The sequence below is a fragment of the Hordeum vulgare genome, chromosome 2H (genome assembly GCF_904849725.1).
Source record: "Hordeum vulgare subsp. vulgare chromosome 2H, MorexV3_pseudomolecules_assembly, whole genome shotgun sequence".
Classification (NCBI taxonomy): domain Eukaryota; kingdom Viridiplantae; phylum Streptophyta; class Magnoliopsida; order Poales; family Poaceae; genus Hordeum; species Hordeum vulgare.
In genome coordinates this window covers 659,227,454-659,243,758 of record NC_058519.1, presented here as the reverse complement: position 1 = coordinate 659,243,758, position 16,305 = coordinate 659,227,454, and the positions used below count along the sequence as shown (strand labels likewise).

Here is a 16,305-nt window from a genome sequence, read left to right as displayed (position 1 = left end):
TTTTTTTTCGAACAATAACTTAGGGCTTTAGTGGCCGGGTGTCCCAAGCTGAATCCTGCTCGGTCTGCGCGTCATCTGCTCGCAAAAAGGACAGCACGATCAGAGATTCAGTCCGACTCTGAGTCATCGACGCTGGTAACGGAGGTAGGCGCCGCGGGAAAGAGATATTCCTATTATATAACAAAGGAAAAAAGGAAACCTAGGGGGCGGCTGAAACAGAGATCATCGGTGTTGGGGACAAGAGACGAATATGGACATGAGGGCGTCGACTTCGAAAACAGACATGGTGGACGCTCTTCGTCGCTACCGTGAGATCCTGAGGTGGGAGACCAATGTGCTAAGGATTGAGGTCACATCCCGGGGCCTGGAGACGATCACCGGAAAGAAGGCTTATCTACAGCGTCATAACTCCGACGGAAGATCACTAGCTCTCGACTCACCTCAGCTAGACGAGCAGCTGTCCGGCCACAAGATCGCGAGCCTGCCTCTGGTGAGTTTGCCCTACCTCGTCGATAATCATGAGGAGGCCCTCGATCTGCTCTTGCACGAGGCGCACAAGCTGGGCTACCGGGTCCAATCCCTACAGGAACTCGGTGTCCCAATCTCCTTGGAGACGGTCAGATTACTCTATCTCGTGTCAAAAAGATGCACGGAGATCTCCAGAAACATAGCGAGGCATGGGTCGCCAAATTCAGGCAAATCTAACTCTCAGGACACTCCCGCAATTTCCGCTTACAAAGAGCGTCGTGCAAGCTGGGAATCCATTTGGGGCAGCCCCGTGTTAAGGTGTGGCGGCTTCAATGATATAAGTAAGCTTCGTCCATCCATCCATCCATGCTGCTTCATTATCTCACCTAACATATATAGATATATAGTCTCTTTTTTCTTTGAAAAAAATCCCCTAACTTAAGTCTTTATGTTAATCCGTTTTTTTTTTACAAAAAGGAGGATATACCCCAGCCTCTGCATCTGGACGATGCATACAGCCTTTTATTAATTATTCACAGAGATCATGCAAAGTAATACATCAGACAGTCTGAAGCCACCGTCTAGACAACACATATTGCTACTCCTATCCCTTGATGAAGATGTGCTGAATATCCGGACTAAATACCAAACAAATATCACACTAAATCCTAACATCTATAGCCGGATGCCCCAGCCCAGCCATCACTGGAACTGGATGCCATACTGGTCCGGCGCACTCTCAGAGGCTGCCTCCACCATCTTTCACCATTCCATCTCCAGAGCTAGATCAGACGCATCTTCCTTGCTAGGTCTGCCGTCGACGCCACCACGGCGCCAGACAGCGCCACCATCCTACACGTATCCGTCTACACGTGCCTGTCGCCGAACCACCGCAGCGCCATATGCCGGCGGGATCCACTGCAGTGCTCGCGGTAGATCAAACACCGCTCCCCCTCTTGTTCCGTCCACCCAGCACGTACTCCAAAACGATGCCCTCAGGAGGGAAACGACATCGTAGATGCCATCATCGTCCGACCGGTAGATCCAGATCAAGAGTTTCCTCCGGAGCATCACGAGCGTGGTTCCACGACCTGCAACAACGCTGCCTCAAGATGGTAAGGACGTCCTAGACACCGCCATCGTCCGCCATAACCACAGTCGGCGCGGTTTTCACCGGAAGTCGCGTCCCCCCGATCTCGTGGCTGGATGGAACCGAGGAAGGCTCGTCGTGTAGACGAGGCCACCGTCGGCATGCCGGCAGGGGGCCTCCAGCCGCCCCTCCCCGATTCTCCTCGCGCCACCGGCCGATCAAGATCAAGCCGTGACGGATCTGGACATGACACGCCAGATCCGCAGCCCTCGATGAAGCCCTTGCATGCAGCCGCCGCCCCTTGCTGGATGGAGCGCTGCACCGCCACCATCCATCCTCCGACCACGGCCGGCCATGAGGGCCACGAACGCCGCCGCGCAGCAGGGACGCCGCCCTAACTGCCGCCCCCCGTCGTCCACGCGCGCAACGGCCCCTCCGCCTCACTGGGACTGCGCGGCTACCACCCGCCCTGGCACTAAGGCACAGGACCCGCCGCCACCACGGCCCTCGCCGGCGGCAGCGGCGGCCGGGGATGGGGAGAAACTCTCTGGCGGCTAGGGTTTCGGGGCCCCTGCCGTCGCCCGAGGGGAGGCGATGCGAGGGGTACGCGAGGGGTTTCAAATGACTTCTTTAAAAATGAGGAGAATTTTACTTCCCGGCCGTCTTTATGTTAATCGTATCACTTGCTGCCTTTCCTTCTTGTATAGTAAAAGCTTTAGTATGATGGAAATTTTGTAACTCTGGGGAGACTCATTCTAATACGTAGTTCCAGCATAATTAGTGCTTGTGTCAGAAATTAGAGAAATCCACACCAAATTCCCATAATTTAATTTCGGTGAACTAATGCAACATGCATGTCAGATTTAGGAACAGATCAATTCTGACCCATTTATTTACTGTAAAGACAAGTGAGTAATTACCAAGGGTATTTTTGATTGATCATATACATATATATGTCTCTCAGAGACTTAGCGAACCGTACCATTCAAACGTGGAGAAAATAAGTTGTCAAGTAGGAGTAGCTATTAGAAGGTAGTAAAGTCAGGACTGTGAAGTTGTGGTGAATTGGTGATACGGCTATATACCTACATAAATACACACTAGTGCACATTTTCGCAAGTGGATGTTCCAATTTGATGTCGGTGAGAGTAGCACCTGTGCTCCTATGTATTTTTACTTTTGCTTCGGTCCACCCTTCAAACAAAACATAGAAAGGAAAACATATACCCACCTCGTATTGTACACTATTGTATACTATAGACAGACATATGTATACCCATCTTGTATTGCATACGTACGGCGGCCTGTAGTGTATAATACGAGGTGGGTATACGTTCTCCTTTGTATGTTTTGTGGGGGATTGTACCGAAGCACACCTCATGTATTTTCTGGTTTTGGTTCTTTTTTGTTTCTTAATACGCATTTCTCATTCAATGCAATCATATCACTTGCTGCTTTCCTTCTTATATAGAAAAGTTTGCACCTCTTTTGGTTTAGTAATTTGTACATTTATATAACACTACACATTGATGTTGCAGCCACACTGTCTCCTATGTACTTTACCCCCTGCGCCCCTGGTATCATCCCATCCTCCGCCTTTGCCACCAAGGCCTTGCAGATCTACTCGTTCGAAATCTTTGAGCTAGATGACAGCTTGAAGTGGCCACTCTATGTGTACGGCATAGTTGCTGCTCGAGATACTTTGGATGGTAACCGCAACCTTCTCTTCTCTCGTTCCAGGGCTAACTGTCAAGTACTCACTGAAAAGGTATGTATATGACATTCTTTTTCTCTTGCATGTGATTTTGTGTATTAAACATTTACACTAGCAAACATAGAAAATAAATATGGTGGTAAGCATAGCTTGATTATCATTACTCTTGGATGAAATCAATTTGATTGAAGCAAAGTTTATCCCTACCAGCGTGTAACTACGCATGAAGCAAATTGGAATTAAGCTCAGCAGCATTAGTCAAGTAACACAGAAGATAACAAATTCACTCTGTGAGTAACATCTAGTGGTAATTATTAAAGAAAAGGTTATGTATATGAAAAACGTAGTTTCTACTTCTGGCTGAAGTCAAGATCTATTCTGGTAGTTATACGCTGAAACATTTTAGGAAGTAGAGGGGCTCGGTGTCTGTCAGTCTCCCATTTCGACCTTCTAATGACCATGGATAATGAGTCGGTTCTCATTCAGAGATCAGGCCCGGCCCTGAGGGGGGGCAGGGGGGGCGGCCGCCCCGGGCCCCCGAAACGTAGGGGCCCCCACGTATGTGTGCTTTGTGTATTAGGCCCATAAAAATGATCCTGCGCTAATCTAGGTGTAACCGTGAAGGTGCAGTAGTGGGAAAGTAAATCAGCGATTTCCTGAATTAGTGGACTTTCCGTTTCCCACATGTAAACCCACATACAACAATATCAGCGATCGACCTAGCCGCAAATCAATCCCTCAAACACATATCACGAATGACTCCCACCGCCACAACGTCCTCCCGCGGAGACCTATCGGCGCAACACCACGTGACTCAGGTGATTTCATGTTCGTCGAACAGGAGTAACAATACCCCAGTTTTGAGCAACTGAACAGGTAAGCATCTCCTTGATTCATCATCCAAGAACTATCTAGGTTCTGTTAGATACGTTGCTAGTTAGGGCATGTCTAATGCAGCGCTTAAAGAATTGCGTTAGGATCAAAATCCCCGCAAAATTAGCGGTTGCTTTGTTGACTCCTGGTGAGGCGTCAGACGCAAAAGTGCGCCACATGCTTTTCCTTCCTGCAGTAAGCGTCCGGGATGTTTACTTAGCCCATACAATTAGCATCTGCCGTTGCAAGTCAAAGTGCTTAGATGACTTTTTACTTTTTCAATCTTTGTTTTATCTTCATTAGGGCATGCACAAGCAACTGCCACTGTAGATGCCCTTAGGGGCACAATTAGGAGTAGCTAGTGAATTAGCGAAAAAGAGTAGGTTGTAGTAGTCCGGCTTTCTGACTAATGAATCTGGCTGTGTTGGTTTTTGATGAAAGACAATGGGATAGAATGACTACTAGGATTCATGGATTAATTATATACTAATAGCTAAAATTCTGAAAAGTATTAATTAGAGGATGCATGGTGGATTTAATTTATTTAGGTGGCCAAATTAATTTTAGCCGTTCAATTTTTGTGTGTGTGGCAAACTGTATATGCAACTTCCTTGGCTAAATTTAAAGTAAGATATAATTAATATACTCATGACCAATTAAATCATAAAACTAACGTGATATGTTGGTTTTCCACTCCATCGGTAAAAGTTAAGAGCAACCCGTGTCTAAAAATATGAAAACATGCATGATGCATAAAGGGCCCCTGCTTTTGTTTTCGCCCCGGGCCCCTGAAATCTTAGGACCGGCCCTGTCAGAGATATAATCAATTGTACTGTGGTCAGCAGCATGAGGAACATTCAAACAATCAGTATGACCATTAATTATTGGTCCTCTGTCCATCAATACATTAAACTCACAGGAAGGGAATGCCATTCTCATTCATAGGCATTTCAAACAAACAGACAGATAGAACATTTGTAAACTAAGCACCACAGCCAACAAATCAAACCCTCTCTATGCAAAGTAACTTGGATATTCTTTGTACTCCGGGACAAGCAACAAAAATGACCATAAGAAGAAAGAACTGATGATTCACATGACCTTGCAAGCAAGAATATACATGTATTCAAAGAAAAAGGAGGCAGATATTTCATTTTTGTTATCAGCTCTCCCACTTCTCATTTTTTATCTGGTTGCTACATTTCGCAATTGTAACTTAGGTAATATTGAACAGATTATCTTCCTCCTAAAAATTACATGGCTACCTTCATGCAATTGTCCATGCTCACTTATAGTGATGTAAATAAGTAAATATTTATTGCCTTTGTCAGTACACAATGGTGTAACTTGGATATTTGATTCGGTGACTGGCTGCTACATTTTTCAGTTAATGAGATACACTATTCAGTTAACAAGATAGAGTATTTAGGTATCCATGTAGGAAAGACAACTTATTTAGCTATTTGAGCATGCACTGGAGCTTAATTTTTTTAATTTACTTGAGGCATCAAAGATAGAAGGATACGAGGAACAACTCAAATAGTTTTATATAGGAACAAAACACCTAGTGCTTGCACCCGAGAAAAACACAAGTAGGATGCAGATTGACTATGCCTATACATTTAAGTAACTAAGTACTCTCTCTAGTTTGGTTAACTATCCTGTATGAACATGTATTGCATGATAGAACCTTTATGATCTCTTGTATGTTTATGAAAATCAGAGCTCTATGTTTCTTTTATCACGAACATTAACGTCATTGAGTCTGTTCCTAGGCAAAGAATTGATGATCTATTTAAATTTATTCCTTTGTAATACTTTCCAAGTTATCTCATATGTTACTTCCTCCGTCCCAAAATTCTTATCTTAGATTTGTTTGGAAATGGATGTAGCTAAATATTAAAATGTGACTAGATACATTCATATCTAGACAAATATAAGACAAGAATTTTGAGACGGAGGGAGTACATTGTAGCGTTAGTAATGATAATGATGACGATGATGTTTGCAGGATCCTTTTTTGCACTTGACTGGTCCTTCGCGTGCTATTCTGGCTGAGTACCCAGTTGACTTTGAAGTTGAACTAAGGATAAAAGATGGAGCAGAGTCCCAAGATAAAGAATTGATGAGTTCTACTAACCACCACCATTTCTGTGGTGATACTGCTCTTTTCCTTGGCTGCCTATGTAGCGCAGTGGTGGGCCTTGAGACTATTAGGAGTGCAGTCCAGGCCACTATCTTGTCTATTCGTGTTGTTGGAGGGCGGTCTCCTTTTCAATTTGGTGTCCAAGTAGCTTGTTCATCGTCTACTGAAGGTGTTATTGCTGATGCATGTCGGCAAGTTGTGTTGCTTAATTCTGTTGAAAAAATTCCCGAAGATGGACTGGATGGTTACCTTCCTCTGTCAAGGAATGTTGTTACAGTGAAATCAAAAGGATCGCTCAGGATTAACATAAAATGCTATACAGAGTCTGGTCAGGATGCTCATGAGGTCCAGCTTGATTTCCCTGCCCAACATTGCCAAATAAGCACTCAAGAATGTACTATTGGCGATTCTAAGCTGCAGGTTGTCATTGCTTGGTCCCTACTTGTGAGAGACAAGCTCGACAACTTGGTGGAGGGGTACATCTTCCCTATGTGATTCCTTTTTGGCTCATGCTCTTAGGTGATCAAACTTGGAACTACTCGATGTATTTTGTTGTATCGTTTGATCTAACTTGAAGAAGTAGACCTGTAAATGTTAATGTTGTCTTGTTTATTCAAACCTGAAGAAATAGACGTATGTTTCTTTGGTTTTGTGTGATCAGACTTGAACAGGTAGACCTATATATGTTCCTTGTGTTCCATTCCTACAACTGCTGGGAAGGTCCCTTTATTATTTCCAATGTTTCAACTTGCAGTAGACCTATGTTTGAGTTTGAGTGGAATTGATGAATGTAGTTTCATTTGGTCAAAAAGACATGAGCTTTGCCAAGCTAACAAGTGTGGCTCGTCCCGAATGGGCAAAGTGGAGCAAAATGTGCCTGTGGCATGTTGGCAACTTAGTTTTCCAAATCTATAGTCCATGTTTTGCAATGTACAAAATTAACCATACCCTTGATTAATCACAGTTGGGATGTTTCCCATGGTTGTTGCAGTATGAGCACAACTTTTGCTTCATGGAACAACATCAGCATACGATTTATGTGTGGAAATTCTAGGATGGCCAATATTGTGTTGTTGTATTAATCTAACCCTTGTAGATGTATATATATGAGTATAATATGAGAGAGACTTGGAGTAGAGAGCAAGTCGTACATTGTTTAAACCAATCCCATCTCTAACTTAAACATAACTATACTTCTAACATTCTCCCTCAGTCGTAGTGGGAGTGAAACCGACGATTGCGACTGAATTTGAAGTCCTATGCTTCCGTCGTCCTAGCTATTTTTTGTGCCATCGTCAACTGCGTCTCTGATGGGTCGGCATATAGGGCGGTGACTGCGTCCCCTTCTGATGCCTTCCTGCCTTCTCCTTTGTTCCCTCCAGCAGTCACAGCAGGAGTGGCGTGGACGCTAGTGACGATGCAGACGTTGTTGACTGGAGTTGTTGCCGATGAGTTGTTGTAGACGTAGCCATTAATGTCGATGTCAAGGTAGCCGATCATGGTGATGTAGCCTTGGTCGAGGTAGTTGTGGTCAGTGTGTGATCGTTGTAGATGATGAAGCCGCACAAATCCGGATCCGCGAAAAAAACCCGCTATGACGGAGCTGCAGACGTGGACGATGCACCTTACTGATGTCAGAGGGTTCCGTCGACGATGAGTCCGTCGGTTTTGCCAAGACCGGAGGAAGCCCATCAAGCACACATCGGTACAGTGTGGCCATGTAGGGTCGTCACTGAAGTGACGTTGTGTCGATGCAGTCGTGTTGTCGTAGATGACTCGGTCGATGTCGTCGTCGTGACGCGATCATTGCCGTCATCGAGATCGCGTCTTGCAGACAAATCTGTCAGAGGACGCTAGGTGTCCATTTTGTGGACGAGGTGGTGGAGATGTGTTGACGATGATGGTGATGAAGACCTTGGCGATGAAGTGTCGGCGATAGCGTGCAGCAATGTGTCCACGATAATGTGTCACTTGAAGGCGTTTCTTGTGGCGACCAAGTGTCGATGATGTGTCGCGCCAGAGAAGTCGATGGAGAATTGCTTCTCTTTCCACACTGGCCTGGCATGTGGATCATGCATGTTGATGTCTCTTCTTGTAGATGTACTCGACAAAGATTATTTTAGATAATGTAGTCGTATAGCTTGGTGTCGCGGCGGCGCAGGGTCGGTGAAGATTGCTCGGTGTAGGTGATGTCGTGATGATGGCTTGGTGTCACGGCACGGGGTCGATGAAGATAGCACTCATGCACGGGCGTCAAAGTCGAAGACCTACGGGCCCTCCTGGTGTCCAGTGCTGCGAGACGGCTCGATGAAGCTAAGTTTGCGGTCGTCGGCCATATCGATGAAGTCGCGGACGTAGAAGCAGCCTCCGGCTGGCTGTGTGCATGCACATGCCCATCCTGACCTCCATGTATGCATACATGTACAATGAAACTGTTTTTCTTTTTTTTTGAAACGCCGTCCCTAGGATTGGATTCATTAAAAAAGATAGAAGAGTGTTGTCCGTTTAATCAACGGAAATCCGGACGAAAACTGTTACAACATGTCTCTAACAAGGCACCATCAACACACCGATCCTCGGGGGCGCGCATCTGGCAAGCTGCCGGCACCATCACCCAAAGGCTGATTGGATATGGGAGTACATGCGATCGATTTGCACATGTTCCTCGGCATCACCGTGGATGCTGTCGCGTTCGGCTACTGCGAGGAGTGCGCCGGGAAGAGGCAGATTGGATCTTTTCTCCTAAGCGTACCATGCAGTCTGACGTTTGCTGTTGTTGGTGTGGATCGGATCTTGCATATGGTGCCAGGCCTGCGCGCGCATGGTATGCGTTGCCTCGGGCTCATGACTCGCATCAGCTGCATACATGGTTGACCTCGCCGTGGCGCCCTCATTGCAATACGCGTCGGATGGATCTTGCACTTATACTCGCCAAAATTTGAGGGTTGAGCTGACTAAAAGAATTGATCTAATGGATCGGCTAAGGAATTCCGAAATCTATGAATTTTGATCTAATCTAAAGAATTGCTCTAAGCTACAAGAACCATCAAATTCTCGGTTGATCGGGTGCCACGCCCCCGAGGAGAAAGATTAATCTCCCCGGGGGCGGCGCTGCGGAAATGGTGAAGGAACCTAGGACCGGCGTTGCGAGACTAACTGCTTTAATACCATGTGGAAATTGTAGGATGGCTAATATTGTGTTGTTGTATTGTTCTAACCCTTGTAGGGGTGTATATAGGACTACAATATGAGAGAGACTTGGAGTGAGGGAAAGTCGTACATTGTTTAAACCAATCCTATCTTTAGATCCTAATCTCTAACTTAAACATAATTATACTTCCAACATTACGGAATCTAATAAAAATCTGAGTGGTAAAATTATAGAGATGAAGTAGTTAATCCTGCAGCAGTGGTGAAAATATCATAATGGACTGACCTTGAAACAAGCAATCTATTACAAACTAAGGTATATTAAGGACTTCTATTAATAGAGAACCGGAACAAAGCATTAACACATGGTGAATAAAAGAACTCCTCAAACTATGGCAATCACCGGAAAGAATCTCAATTACTTGCACCTTGGGGTATGCGGATCAAGACACGTAATAGGTGGATACAAACTTGCAAGATAGTATCCGAATAAATCTTATATTCATGAAAGCATAATAGGTTCAGATCTGAAATCAGGCACACGGGCCCTACTGACAAGCATTAAGCATAGAAAAGTCATAGCAACATCAACCTCGCAACATAGTGGAAACTAGGGATCAAGCCCTAACAAACTTAACTTGATTACAGGATCAAGTCCATCCACAACCATCACTGACCAGCAAGCCTACAAATGAATTACTCACTCTCGATGGTGAGCATCATGGCGGTGTTAATGGAGAAGGGTTGGTGATGACGATGGTGACGAATCCCCCTCTCCGGAGTCCAAAACAAGCTCCACATGAGCCCTCTAGAGGAAGGACAGGAGGTGGTGGCAGCTCCGTCTCGTGAAATGCGATGAAAACTTTTCTCTGGTTTTTTTCTTCGCGGATGTGAATTTATAGGACTGTAACTAGGGTCGGAGGAGCCTCGAGGGCCCCACAAGCCATTAGGGAGCGCCCTATTGGCTTGTGGCCACCTGTCACTCCCCATCCGACAGGTCTTCGCTCCATCATTCATTATATATTCCAGAAAAAGTTCACAAAAAGTTTCGTCCAATTCCGAAGACTTTTATTTCTGTACAAAAATAACACCAAGGCAATTCTACTGAAAACAACGTTAGTCTGGGTTAGTTTTATTCAAATCATGCAAATTAGAGGTGAAACCAAAGCGAAAGTGTTGGGAAAAGGTGATACGTTTAAGACGTATCAAGCTACAGACAACCGAATGCACATGCACAACAATATCTAAATGATAAAAGAATTAACATCTCGAGAAGAGATTTCTCCTGGATGAATTTACTATAGGTACAAATTATGTTCTGGTCACAAGGTTTGCTACATGCACCTACAGGTTCAAACAGAACGCACCCTGAAAGTTATCTTGTCTCATGAGTAGCACAAGGTTGGCATTGAACTTCACAAGGTGAAGGAAGCGAGTGACCATTCGCTGCAAGGTTGCATCGCCCACAGCACCGTCAGTCACGATAACTTAATTGCTCAAAACATTAAAAAAATCTCCTTTGTATCTTTATACAAAGAAGCCAGTCTATCCTCGTTTTTTATGTGCTTCTTTTCTTCATCAATAAGATGCTGAAACTGAGGACTGGCCCTCCGAGTATCACTGAGCTGGGCCTTGTTCGGTTGATACCAGCAATTATTGATTCTTCCACAAGCATCAACTTAAGCAAGAAGATAGTAAACAAAATCTTCTTCCAATTTTTTATAAGATCATAAAGACAACCTTCCCCTAGGTGATCAACATATTTTCGCTTAAGGGGGCTAAACGCAGGTATTCTCAAAATAATACGAAAAGTGTGTGAAAGTATAAGGAGCCTACATCATGTATATTCTTATAAGGATTCTTATAGAGATTTAAACATTGAGCAAATTCATCAATCAATTGCGCCTACGGTTTAGGATTATTACACAATTGCCCAAGTTCATATTTAAAATAAATTATTTAAATGTCAAATTTATATATCTTTTTTAAGAAGTTGTAAAATACTTTTTCCTAGTGATTTGAATTTGAAGAACCAACGTTTATACTAAAGTTTTATATTTATTTATAACTCATTTTTACCAAATGTTAATTATAGATTACCTCTTTTATTACTTTAATAGTAATAATTACCGAGATGATAATGTTAATGCAATTGTAATGTTTATCGGCCATAAATGTGTGTGCTAACTACTTAGTTTGATCCTGGTTTGTAATATAAATTAAATTACTTTTTTTGGGCACAAAGTGTTTGAGGGAGATATTCAATAAAATAAGAAATCACTTATATGTAATAATATAAGAAAACAAAAAAGGCATGCTATCACAAATTAATTTGTAATACTCTCATGATTGTAGTGTGTTATATATTTGTTGTGTGTGCATCTTTAAATAACTTTGTAGAGTTCTCTACAACGTGGAGTCCGATTAATATCCTCATAGTGGTTTCTATGTAACGATTCGGTATATGAAAATTAAAAAGTATAGTTTTCATAAAGTGTTTATATTACCTTGTCACCAAATTATAAGCATGCTACTCTTTATCCTTATTTTTGTGTCAAACGTGTATCACATTTTTACTGGATTCAGTAATTAATGGATACATGGATGAGAATTGTACTTGATTAAAAAAGAGAATCATGGATGTGCATTGTACTTGGGAGAAAAATAGAATCACAGTTATAATGTCTCAGACTTGGACATTTGGTCAAATTAGCTTAAGAAGGAGGCAAAAAAAAGTAACAAAGAGTCGTACCCTAACACAAGGGTAGGGTATTTCCTGCCTCCCGTAGGTCTACCCGGGCTTTGATACGTCTCCGTCGTATCTACTTTTCCAAACTCGTTTGCCCTTGTTTTGGACTCTAATTTGCATGATTTGAATAGAACTAACTGGACTAACGCTGTTTTCAGCAGAATTGTCATGGTGTTGTTTTTGCGCAGAAATAAAAGTTCTCGAAATGACCTGGAAATTTACAAGGATTTTTTGTGGAATATATAAAAATCCTAGCGCAAGAATCAACCGGAGGGGTGAAGCGAGGAGCCCACAAGCCCACCAGGCGTGGGCCCCCTGGCCGCGCCTAGCAGGCTTGTGGGGCCCTCAGAGCTCCACCGCCTCCAATTCCATCTCTATTTAGTCCCTTTCGTCCGGAAAAAAAATCAAGGAGAAGAGTTCATCGCGTTTTACGATACGGAGGCGCCGCCACCTCCTGTTCTTCCTCGGGAGGGCAGATCTGGAGTCCGTTCTGGACTCCGGAGAGGGGAGATCGTCGCCATCGTCAGCACCAACCTTCCTTCATCGCCAATTCCATGATGCTCTTCACCGTTCGTGAGTAATCTCATCGTAGGCTTGCTGGACGGTGATGGGTTGGATGAGATCTATCATGTAATCGAGTTAGTTTTGATGGAGATTGATCCCTAGTATCCACTATGTTCTGAGATTGATGTTGCTAATGCTTTGCCATGCTTAATGCTTGTCACTAGGGTCTGAGTGCCATGATTTCAGATCTGAACCTATTATGTTCTCGCCAATATATGTGTGTTCTTGATCCTATCTTGCGAGTTGTAGTCACCTACTATGTGTTATGACCCGGCAACCCCGGAGTGACAATAGCCGGAACCACTCCCGGAGATGACCATAGTATGAGGAGTTCATGTATTCACTAAGTGCTAATGCGTTGTTCCGGTTCTCTATGAAAAGGAGAACCTTAATATCATGTAGTTTCCATTAGGACCCCGCTGCCATGGGAGGGATGGACAATAGATGTCATGCAAGTTCTTTTCCCTAAGCACGTATGACTACATACGGAATAAATGCCTACATTACATTGACGAACTGGAGCTAGTTACATATCTCTCCCTGTTATAACTGTTGCATGATGAATATCATCCGGCATAATTATCCATCACCGATCCAATGCCTACGAGTCTTTTCCTAGTGGTCCTTGCTACGTTACTTTGTCGCTAATGTTGTCACTGCTGCTACTGTTACTTTGTCGCTACTGCTGTCACTGCTGCTACTATTACTTTGTCGCTACTGCCGTCACTGCTGCTACTGTTACCCTGTCACTACTGCTGTCACTATTGCTACTGGTTACCATTGCTACTGTTGCTATCACACTACTCTGCTACTGATACTTCGCTGCAGATACTAAGTCTTTCAGGTGTGGTTCAATTGACAACTCAACTGCTAATACTTGAGAATATTCTTTGGCTTCCCCTTGTGTCGAATCAACAAATTTGGGTTGAATACTCTACCCTCGAAAACTATTGCAATCCCCTATACTTGTGGGTTATCAAGACTACTTTCTGGTGCCGTTGCCGGAGAGGCATTGCACTATTCTCTGAGTCACTTGGGATTTACGTCTGCTGATCACTATGAGGAATCCAAAAGATCCAAAAACTAAAGTCTTGCCCTCAATTACGAGGACAGGTAAGGAACTGACATCTAGCTCTGCACTTGATTCACCTTCAGTTATGAGTAAGTTTGCGACACCACCTCCTGCTAGAAATTCTGATATGTCGCATGTGCTTGATGATGCTACTTATGTTGTCCATGATGCTTGTGATGATGCTTTGCTTGATACTTCTTTGCCACTAGGTGCATTCCTATATGCACAAATTGCTAGAGTTGCTGCTAGATGTGATGATACTTCTGAAACTGCTGAGATTATTGAAGTAGAACCTGCTATTTCACCTGTTAGAACTAGCTCTCCTAGCTATGAATTACCTGATATGCCTGAGGGTTATGTTATGGAGGGAGAGATAGTTGAGGACTTTCTTCCTTGTAAGGATAGCTATGATGTTGAGAACTTATTGCGCAAGTGGAAAGAAAAATCTTTGAACGCTAGGATGAAATACGGCCCAAAGTTTGCTACTTCGCCTATCTTTGTGACCGATAAGGATTATGAATTCTCTGTCAACCCTGAGTTAATCACTCTGGTCGAATCGGATCCTTTTCACGGTTATGAGTATGATACGGTTGTAGCACATCTTACCAAACTGCACGATATAGCCACCCTATTCACGAGTGAGGAAAAGATCCGCCACTACTATATCCTTAAGATGTTTCCTTTCTCGCTAAAGGATGATGCTAAGACTTGGTTCACTTCTCTTGATCCTAGTTGTGTGCGTAGCCCCCAGGATATGATCTACAACTTCTCTGAAAAATATTTTCCTGCCCATAAGAAGCAAGCTGCCTTGCAGGAAATATACAACTTTGCGCAAGTTGAAGAAGAGAGTCTCCCACAAGCTGGGGGGGGGGGGGCTCGTCCAGCTACTGAATGCTTTGCCTGATCACCCTCTTGAAAAGAATCAAATACTTGATATCTTCTATAATGGACTAACCGATGCTTCTAAGGACCACCTAGATAGTTGTGCCGGTTGTGTTTTTAGGAAACAAACTGTAGAACAAGCTGAGATCCTATTGAATAATATCTTGTGCAATGAGAACGCTTGGACAATTCCCGAACCACCTCCAAAGACAACTCCTAAGAAAAGAGGTATTCTATTCCTCAGTCCTGAAGATATGCAAGAAGCTACGAAATCTATGAAAGAGAAAGGCATTAAATCTGAAGATGTCAAAAATCTACCACCTATCTAAGAGATCCATGGTCTTGATAACCCAATACAGGTAGTAGAAGTAAATTCTCTTTGTAGATTCAATGAGAGTGATATTCCTTTTGATAAACCTGCTAGCTTATGCCTGGATGAATTTGATAACTTTGTTACCAAACAACAAAGTTTCAATGATTATGTTAGCACACAATTGGAACCGAATGCTCGTATGCTTAGTCATTTAAGTGCTTGTGTGGACAGAAACGTCAATGATCTTCAACTTTTGAGTAATCATGCCTGTATGGTTACTACTCAAGTAGAACAAGTACTTAAGGCTCAAAATGACTTGCACAATGAGTTGAATGACAATTCTGTCAGAGTCGTCACTAGAGGCGGTAGAATGACCCAGGAACCTTTGTATCTTGAGGGTCATCCTAAGAGAATTGAACAAGATTCTCAAGGAGTTAGCACTGATGCACCTAGTCATCTTAGGAAGAAGAAGAAAGAGGATAGGAACTTGCATGCTAGCAACCTTGCTGCTGTTACACTTGAGAGTCCAAACGATGTCTCTGTTTCTGATGCCGAAACGCAATCTGGTGAGGAACATGAGCCTAATGATAATATCGATAGTGGTGTTCATGATAATGGTCAACCTAGCAACGATAAGGATGTGGAGATTGAACCTGTTGATCTTGATAACCCACAACCTAAGAATAGGAGATACTATAAGAACGACTTCGCTGCTAGGAAGCATGGTAAAGAAAGGGAACCATGGGTTCAGAAATCCATGCCCTTTCCTCCCAAACCATCCAAGAAAAAGGATGATGAGGATTTTGAGCGATTTGTTGAAATGATTAGACCTGTCTTTCTGCAAATGCGTTTGACATATATGCTCAAAATGTCTCTGTATGCTAAGTACATGAAAGATATTGTGACTAATAAGAGGAGGATACCTGAGGTTGAGATTTCCACCATGCTCGTTAATTATACCTTCAAGGGTGGAACTCCTAAGAAACTAGGTGATCCTGGAGTGCCCACTATACCTTGCTCCATTAAAGGCAACTACGTTAGAACTGCTTAATGTGACCTTGGAGCCGGTGTTAGTGTTATGCCATCGTAGGCTTGAACTGGATAAGTTGACACCCACTGAAATCTCTGTGCAAATGGCCGACAAATCAACTGCTTTCCCTATCGGCATTTGCGAGGATGTGCCTGTTGTGGTTTCTAACATCACTATCTTAAAAGACTTTGTTATTCTGGATATTCCCGAGGATGATGCCATGGCGGTCATCCTTGGAAGACCCTTTCTAAACA

At 43.5% G+C, this 16,305-nt stretch overlaps 1 protein-coding gene across 1 annotated transcript; it reads left to right on the top strand.

Annotated features, from left to right (window-relative positions):
* The first annotated feature begins 250 nt into the window (after positions 1-250).
* On the top strand, positions 251-6,786 carry LOC123428956. Its single transcript, XM_045113038.1, has 3 exons — positions 251-809; positions 3,097-3,326; positions 6,157-6,786. Exons 1-3 carry the CDS (start codon positions 251-253, stop codon positions 6,784-6,786), a joined length of 1,419 nt encoding a protein of 472 aa, XP_044968973.1.
* Positions 6,787-16,305: the final 9,519 nt, after the last annotated feature.

Coding starts and splice junctions, on each gene's coding strand:
- LOC123428956 (XM_045113038.1), top strand. CDS start 251: ATGGACATGAGGGCGTCGACTTCGAAAACAGACATGGTGGACGCTCTT. Junction 810..3,096: donor TGGCGGCTTCAATGATATAA/GTAAGCTTCGTC, acceptor TTGATGTTGCAG/CCACACTGTCTCCTATGTAC. Junction 3,327..6,156: donor GTCAAGTACTCACTGAAAAG/GTATGTATATGA, acceptor TGATGTTTGCAG/GATCCTTTTTTGCACTTGAC.